Source organism: Dromiciops gliroides, chromosome 1 (assembly GCF_019393635.1).
Source record: "Dromiciops gliroides isolate mDroGli1 chromosome 1, mDroGli1.pri, whole genome shotgun sequence".
NCBI lineage: Eukaryota > Metazoa > Chordata > Mammalia > Microbiotheria > Microbiotheriidae > Dromiciops > Dromiciops gliroides.
Window position 1 is genome coordinate 630706397 of NC_057861.1, and position 7934 is coordinate 630714330.

General features: G+C 41.8%; 1 protein-coding gene across 1 annotated transcript; it reads right to left on the minus strand.

Moving 5' to 3' along the window:
• Window positions 1-2736: 2736 nt before the first annotated feature.
• Window positions 2737-7585, minus strand: PTX4 (pentraxin 4). Its single transcript, XM_043972286.1, has 3 exons — window positions 7445-7585; window positions 5916-6678; window positions 2737-3377 (listed from the first exon to the last, which is right to left on the minus strand). The coding sequence occupies exons 1-3, from the start codon at window positions 7583-7585 to the stop codon at window positions 2737-2739; spliced, it is 1545 nt and encodes a 514-aa protein (XP_043828221.1).
• Window positions 7586-7934: the final 349 nt, after the last annotated feature.

Sequence of the window (7934 nt, forward strand, 5' to 3'; positions counted from 1 at the left end):
CTCATTGAAATTTCAGAAAAGAAAAGAGGAAAAAAGAAATGAGATTGGATATTTTTTTTAATTGACTTAGATTTGTGCTTGGATTGGTTTTTCTTTCTCTTTTTTAAAACCTCTAAAATGGGGGAGGGGAAGCTGTCATTATGTTAATATGCCTATAATTTTTTATTATTACAAAAGAGATAATTGAGGAATGTGGAAAACAATCTCGGCTGGATCAGCAGATATAGAGGCCTCTCTTTTGCTCTAGGGTAGGTTCATTTTATCATTCCATGTTTGTAGAATTTTCTGATATCTTGGGCCTACCAAGCTGACACAGGCCTGGCTGGTCAGAATTTGACTGGATGACACAGGGAAACCCTTTGTTCTGTAAAAGAAATAATTATTCACTAGCTAATCTAACCTGGAAAATTTATATAATTGGATTTATTAAAAATTATGATTATATGAAAAATTATAGGTTTAGAGAAATTATAATTGGGCTGTAATTCCTGCCGCAGTCGCTATTCAAATGTAGAAATATTTTTGATGACTAGCTGGGCCTAATTTTGGGGGGACTAAACTGTGGATGACTAATCTGGGGACTTTTGACTGTTTGGCTATCTGACTGTTATTAATTTGATGTGGGCCATTTATAAAATTCTACCACACTGCTCCCAAATTGATAACCTAAAGAGGCTCTTAACTAAGTAATCAAAGCAGAGTTTATTTATGAGATACTATTTAAAATTAAGAATACAGGGAAATAAAATGTACAACCTGACTGCATTGCAGCACTTCTCTTTCCACTGCATCTCTTTGGAACTTCTTGAATACAATAAGGGCCTTAGCCATCTCTCACCTCAGGGTATGTTACACTTTCCCTGCTCAGCTACTTTCTTCTAACTCCTCTTAATCTTCACTTTCTCCAACCTGTACCCTGTGCTGACCTGCTTCTGTGCTCTCTGCTGCCTCCTGGTCAGTCTGCCCTTCAGCCTCTCTTTTCCCTGCTCCTAGTCCTTCTCGTCGTTCTTGTAGCCTCCTGTCTGTCTTCTCCAACCTTTACCGTCTCATCAGCCAGCCTCCAGTAATCTTCTCAGCCCCCTGTCTCCTTGTCCGAACCCCCTTCTTAGCCTCTCTTGTCCCTCCCCCTGAGTCTAACCCCCAGGTATGTATATGTATGTATGTATATGTATATATGTATGTGTATATATATATATATATATATATATATATATATATATATATATCTTTCTTTTCTCCACTCAAATCTCAGGGCTTCCTGCGCCCCCACAGACCAAGCTAATCTGCCAGTCAGGGCTGCGGCTCGAGCCTCACGTGCCCAGAGCCTGGCCTGAATGAGGCCGGGCTTTTGGGCTCAGCTGAAGCAGAGGGGGAGGGGCACCAGCACCTCCCACACAGAAGAGACCCTGAGGGCCTAAGGCTTTCTAATCTCAGCCTAAAGGTAGGGTCCCCAAATCAAAATAAATTTCTACAGTTCCCGGATGAAATAGAGCCATGAGCTATTAATTCTAGGTAGTAGTAGAGTGGAAAATGTCAGGACAATAATTATTTGTCATGAAATCCTTCAAATAGCATTTTTCCTAAATCAAACTCTAGTTAGGCTGTTGACAACCCAATACCTTTAGTTTCAAATGGAATTTGAAGGGGGCCACTAGGTGGCACGGTGGATAAAGCACACCCCCTGGATTCAGGAGGACCCAAGTTCAAATTTAGTCTCAGACATTTAACACTTACTAGCTGAGTGACCCTGGGCAAGTCACTTAGCCCCAATTGTCTCACCAAAAAAAAAAAAAAAAGATGTAAATATATTTCAGGTCAGCATAAGAAATTAAAATGGAATTTTGGGGGAGTTTTTCAGGGTGATACATGAAGTCCAACAGGTGATACAGAAAAAGTTTAGAAACTCAGAGATACATATACTATATGTGTAGTATTGTATGATTTCAACAAATTTTATCTTTTAATACCATAATAATTCAGACTTCTTCTCTGGTATAAAGGGAGGGCCAAAAAATTTTACATTGATTTTCCAGATGGGGGGGCCACCATGCCCCTAACTCCCCCCTCCACCACCCACCCTACCCCCAGTGTGGAAGGGATAACTGTATAGTAGTTCCGAATTGTAATCTGAAAGACTTGTATTCAAATTCTGCCTTCTAGGCTTAGTTATTTAATCTCTCTGAGCCTTGGTTCCTCATATGTAAAATGAGGATAATAATACCTACCTCATAGGTTTATTATGAGAATTAAATGAGATAATGTATGTAAAGTATTGGCAAACCATAAAGTATGGGTAATACATTTTTAATATCATGGAAATGTCATCTGCCCTAATGGAGATTTTCTTTCTGTGTTAGAGTGTTGCCATGTCCTACAGGGAAAGGTAGGAAGAGCTTTGACCCTCTTCTCCTAGGTCCCCTACCGACCAGATGAGTGTGGCCAAAGTCCATAACTAGATGTATGAGTGTACTGGCTTAAACAGAAAAGGGAATAGACAAACTCGCTTATCTCTGAATAATCATACATAGGATTTAACTGTTTAGATGTTGGATCTGAATACATGTTATATTCTCCTTGAGGGTAGAGATAGTTCTTTTTTTGTCTTTTCATCCCCAGTACCTAACACATGCTTGGCACATAGTAGGTACACCATAGATGCTTATTGGATTAGATTGGAGGTAGAAAAGCTATAGGATGAAGAAGGCATGGTCCATTGTTGGTTTTAGCTTAGTTGTCTTATGAACAGTGCTCCAGGCAGGTACACATTTCCCTCTTCACGAATCCATGCAAAGAGGAGGCATTGGCCAAGGTCAAGAGTATGCTCCTAGGCAATTCCTTTCCGGTGGCAATGCTTGAGACCTCGCCTGGTGCCAGGGCCCGGTCCCACACAGTCAGACCTGCCAGGCTTCCCACAAAGGCTTCAGAGCTGTCAAAGCCTCCGCCCACTGTATCTTGCTCCTGTCCCAACACCAGTGTTCCTCCAGGAGGGATTTCATAGCCCTCCCTGAACCTGGAGCCAGTGGCTACCAGCCTCCGGTCCACATAGAACCAGTATTTCCCTTGGATAGAAGACCATATCACACACATATGGTGCCACCTGCTGTCCAGAAGCCGTTCCACTGGCAGCTCCCTGAAGGCTGGGTCTCCTATCACAAAGTGGATAGTGCCGTAGACTAGAGTGTCCCTACCATGCAGCACCAGCTTGTTGTCATTTTCTTCAGTGGCATAGGAGAGTAAGGTACCCAGGTAGCTGGAGGATGTCCGGACCCAGGTGCAGAAGGATAGTTCCTGGAGCCCAGTGAGCAAACCTGGGCTGAAGATGACCACATTCTCGGTAGAAATGTTGGGGAAAACAAGCATGGACCCTACATTGCAAACTGGAGATAGAGAAAAGAAGGAAGCATCATATCAGGACTGGTACTATGTATTCCCTTTCCCCTTCCCAAAGATTATCCATGAAGTAAACCATTTTCCTAATTGGAGCATTCAAGGTCTTCCAGGGCCTGATCCTCCTTTTCTAAATTCATTTCATGTGACTCTCCCAGGTTTCTTTCATAGTAATACTCTTTCATTCATTTTAGGGTCTAGTCAAGCCAGATTGTTCCCTATGTTCAGCTCTTGTCTCACCCTCTAAACCTTTATACATGCCATGTCCCATGTCTGGAATAGACTGTATCTAAGAACCTATAATCCAGCTGAACCCAGAATTCTTTGCTTCTTTCAAGGCACAGTTCAGGGGTTACCTTCTCCATGAGTTCCTCCCTGATCTCCCAGCCAGAGGTGAAGCTTCCCCAACCTGATCCTACTCTCCCAGGCACTGAGGGTATAGGATTAAAGGACTCCAAGCTAGAAGGAACCTCAAAGATCATCTACTCCTCCATGCACATTCTAAATATAGAAGAGGAAACAGTGAGGTGTAAAGTGACTGGCCCAGGGTAACACAACACACCTGGTTCTTGTCAGGGCTAGTAGTCAAACCCAAGTCCTTTAACAATGAGTCCTGGCTCCTTTTGTTACATCAGGCTGCCTTTCTGGTTTGGACCAAAAGGTCTAGAGCTGTGCTCTCATGTGGTTAGAAGTCTAACTTCACTAATGCAGAGAGGCAATTGTTTGTCAATTTATAGTCTTGGAGAGTTGACCAGGACACTGTGATTTGCTCCTGGTCACACAACAAGTATGGGTCAGAAATATTCCTAGAACCAGTTTTCATGAATCCAAAAACAAGCCTCTATTCTCTGTGCCATGCTGCCTTTCACCAGCTCTCTCATTGTATTCTAACTTATATTGTGCTTATTTCATGGCTATGTCTCTGCCCCTACTAGAATGGAAGTTTCTTGACATGAGAGATTTATGCTTTTCTTCCCCCTTTCATGTCCTGGGGCAGCTAGATGGCACAGTGGATGAAGCACTGGCCCTGGATTCAGGAGGACCTGAGTTCAAATCTGACCTCAAGATACTTGATGCTTACTAGCTGTGTGACCCTGGGGAAGTCACTTAACCCTCATTGCCCCACAAAAAAAAAGCAAAAACAAAACGATCATGCATCACTTTTGTGTCCCTAGAACAGGGTCTTGCACAGTGTAGGCATTCATAAATGTTTATTAAATTGAATTAAATTTCAGTTGTTCTTCTGGTAACTAACTGGCTAGGACTCTAACAAGGGAAGGCAGAAGTAGCATCCCCAGGTATCAGGGAATCCAACCACACAATGGAAGCATCACCAGAAGCATTGATACACTTTCCTCCAGGAAGAGGTGAAACAATTGGCTACTGGTTCAGAGACCCACCACATCAAACAGACTTAGGTGGTGAGCATGGGTGCAAATTCCAGTTGAGAATACACATTATCTTGGAGCAGGGGCCATTGGTGGAAAACATGTCTCTGTGCCCATACTCCCATTTTCTTCTCTGACTTTGCTCACATTGTGTCGTTTGAAAGAGATTAACAGAGAGTAGGGGAATCCTATTATTAGTTAAGAGCTTAGAAATAATAGACAAAAACTCCAGTTGTTTCTGAAGGCCTCAAGGAATTCCAGGGAATGCAGACATATCCACATGAAAGTGCAGAATACCTGCATCAACTTCTTCCCAGCAGGGAACTGAGAAGTGGAAAAATAACTCTGGCAAGGATAAGGGGGCATCTGTGGGCAAAGAGAGGTAAAGAGTTCCATAGGACTTAGAACTAAGGAAACTGTGGTCTGATTTTGATGATGTGGTTACAAAGAAGCAGCTTTGAATACTGGACACCAGTTTTCTGTGGGCAGGAAGAAGGCATGTATTGTATGGAAAGAGAATAGTGTCCCAGCTGGCAGAGTAGGGACTCTTGTCCTTGACTAGGAGGTTCTTCTATGAAGCTTGATGAGTCATAAGAGATGTGGCCCAAAATATGGGAAATGGTGTAAGTGGCACCTTTTTAGCCACACTTGCACATCCGATTCAATATCCATTGCAAACAACAAGCATGTGGTAAATACAATGCATTTACTGTGCTAGGCATGGGAATACAAAGGCAAAATAAGACAGTCTTGTCCTCAAGGAGCTTATACTTCTCCCTTCAGAAAAATGACACACATAACTGATATATATATATACATATATACACATACATGTATATATATATATATATATACATACATACACACACACACACACACACACACACATATATATATATATATATATATATATATATATATATATATATATATATATATACACACACACCTATGGAAATTTAAAAGGGAGAGAGAGAGAACCAGCAATGAAGGGGATCAAGTTGCTTTAACTCTGCCCTTTCTCCTTTCCTGGAATAAAGTACCACATTTACTCTATTGATACTTCTCATAGGTGTTGGCTCATAAGCTGAGCCTTGAAACATATATGTGAAAAAAAAAAGCCTGAATGCAGCTACTTACTTTCTCCTGTCTTTTGGGAAGCCTGGGATTGCTGTGGCTCCTTCAGGATCTCATCTATGCTGGGGAGCGTCTGTCTGCCAGATTGTGTGTTTGGTTCCTTCTCTTCCACAGGAGATCTCCTCAAATCCTGAAACAATTTCTGGGTTTCTATTTGGGCTCCCAGCTCTAGCCTGTCCTGCTGCAGTTTTTTCCTGTGTCTGTGCTTGGCATGGAGCAGCTGCTGGCCTGGTTGCTGCTTCTCCTTCAGAGGTTGAGGTAGGAGTGGAGCAGTGGTGACTGAGCCTGGAGAGAAGGCTGCATGTTGCAAGACTCTCTGCAGCTGCTCCTCTACAGCATTCAGTCTGGCCCCTTGGCCTTGAATCACATTCTGGAGTTTCTCCATTTCTGTCTGCACATGGATTTGGCTAGTCTGAAGGGTACTAATGTCCTGTGTGATGGTCCCAGTGAGGTTGGCAAGGAGGATGCTCTGCTCCTTCTGTTTCATCTTCTCCTGGGAGCTCTGCTTACTCTTTTCATTTAAGGATCTTCCAAAGGCCAGGAGCTTAGAGTCCACCTTCCTGGATCTTCTCTGAATCTTCTTCATCCAGTCCTTCAGCTGGTTCAGATCCATTTGCAATGCTGCCTGGGACTCATTGACAGACATAGCCATGGTGTGATACTCATCTGTCAGGTTTTGAAATCTGGTGTTGATATTATAGGAAACATTATAGTTTTCCGCAATCCCCTGGAGACGTACTAGGGTCACTTCTTGAAATCTCCGAAACTGCAAACAACAAACAGAACTCTTACCTATTTATGGTATGAAGAGAGTGGGCCAAATTGTTTAAGGGTTGAATGAACTTCCCATACCATCTGTGTTTTTAAAGAAAGCATCTTTCACCTGGGATAGCTTATGATGTCAGTTGTTCTTAAGCTTTCATACCACCCCAACAGTGACGAAAATGTCCAAATCCTTTAATGCAGAGAGATCCTATGCCTAGACACATACCCCAAGGAGATCAAAGATAGAAAGAAATATCCTGTATACACCAAAATATTAATAGCAACACCTTTTATGGAAGCAAATAACTAGAAACAGATTAGATTCCCAATTGAGGCATGACCGAACATATTGTGGTACATGAAAGTAATGGAATATTACTCTGTCATAATACCATGAAGAATTCAGAGAAGCATGGGAAGACACATAAACTGATGCAAAATGAAGTCAATAAATCCAGGAAATTATAAACAAGATGAATATAACAATGGAAATGTAAAGAACAAAACAACCTGAAACTGAATTGTAATTACCAAGCTTGTGCCTGAAGAAAAGATGAGGGAAAAAATGTACCTCATCTATTTACTGAGGTGAGACACAATGGATGTGAAACATTGCATATACCGTCACGCTCAGTGTGTTGGTAAGTTTTATTGAACTTTTTCTTTTCTTTTTTGTTACAAGAGATGGCTCTCTGGGGATAGGAGAGAGAGAGGATTTAGAAATAAAAAAAGAATCAATCACCCCCAATGAACTATGTAATATTTACCTGTTCTTCTAGTCTTCGGAGCCTCTCATAAAAAGGTTTTCTTTGTCCTGCTTCAACAGCTTTCTGCAAAGAGGTTCCCTGTAGACAGAAAGATATAAGAATGAAGAAAAGAGACATACATTTAGCCTCCCAGCAGCCCATGCTGAAAAAGGAGTTTGATTTCTGCAGTCTCTTCAGTAGCCCTTGAATGAGCCCCAAAGAGGAGTCTGATTAGGAGTCTGTTTTTATATATTTCACTCCACACCACTCTCCACCCACCTCCTTATTTTGGCTTGTTTTTCTCACTCTTCATTCTCAAATTCTGGCTAAGATTGGCTTCTTCCTGCTACCTTAAAGGAAATCAGTGATTTGCCTTCAAACAAATGGAATCTGCAGACTCTAACATTCCCCAAGGAGAAAAGTTTAAAACACAAGCAAATTCTTTCCTTTCCTTCTTTCCTTGGGAAAGAATTAGCTTGGTTGTAAGCCCTTGTCTAGCTCACACTCACTT

Coding starts and splice junctions, on each gene's coding strand:
- PTX4 (XM_043972286.1), bottom strand. CDS start 7,585: ATGGGCTGCTGGGAGGCTAAATGTATGTCTCTTTTCTTCATTCTTATA. Junction 6,679..7,444: donor TCCGAAGACTAGAAGAACAG/GTAAATATTACA, acceptor TGTTGTTTGCAG/TTTCGGAGATTTCAAGAAGT. Junction 3,378..5,915: donor TTCCCAAAAGACAGGAGAAA/GTAAGTAGCTGC, acceptor CTCTATCTCCAG/TTTGCAATGTAGGGTCCATG.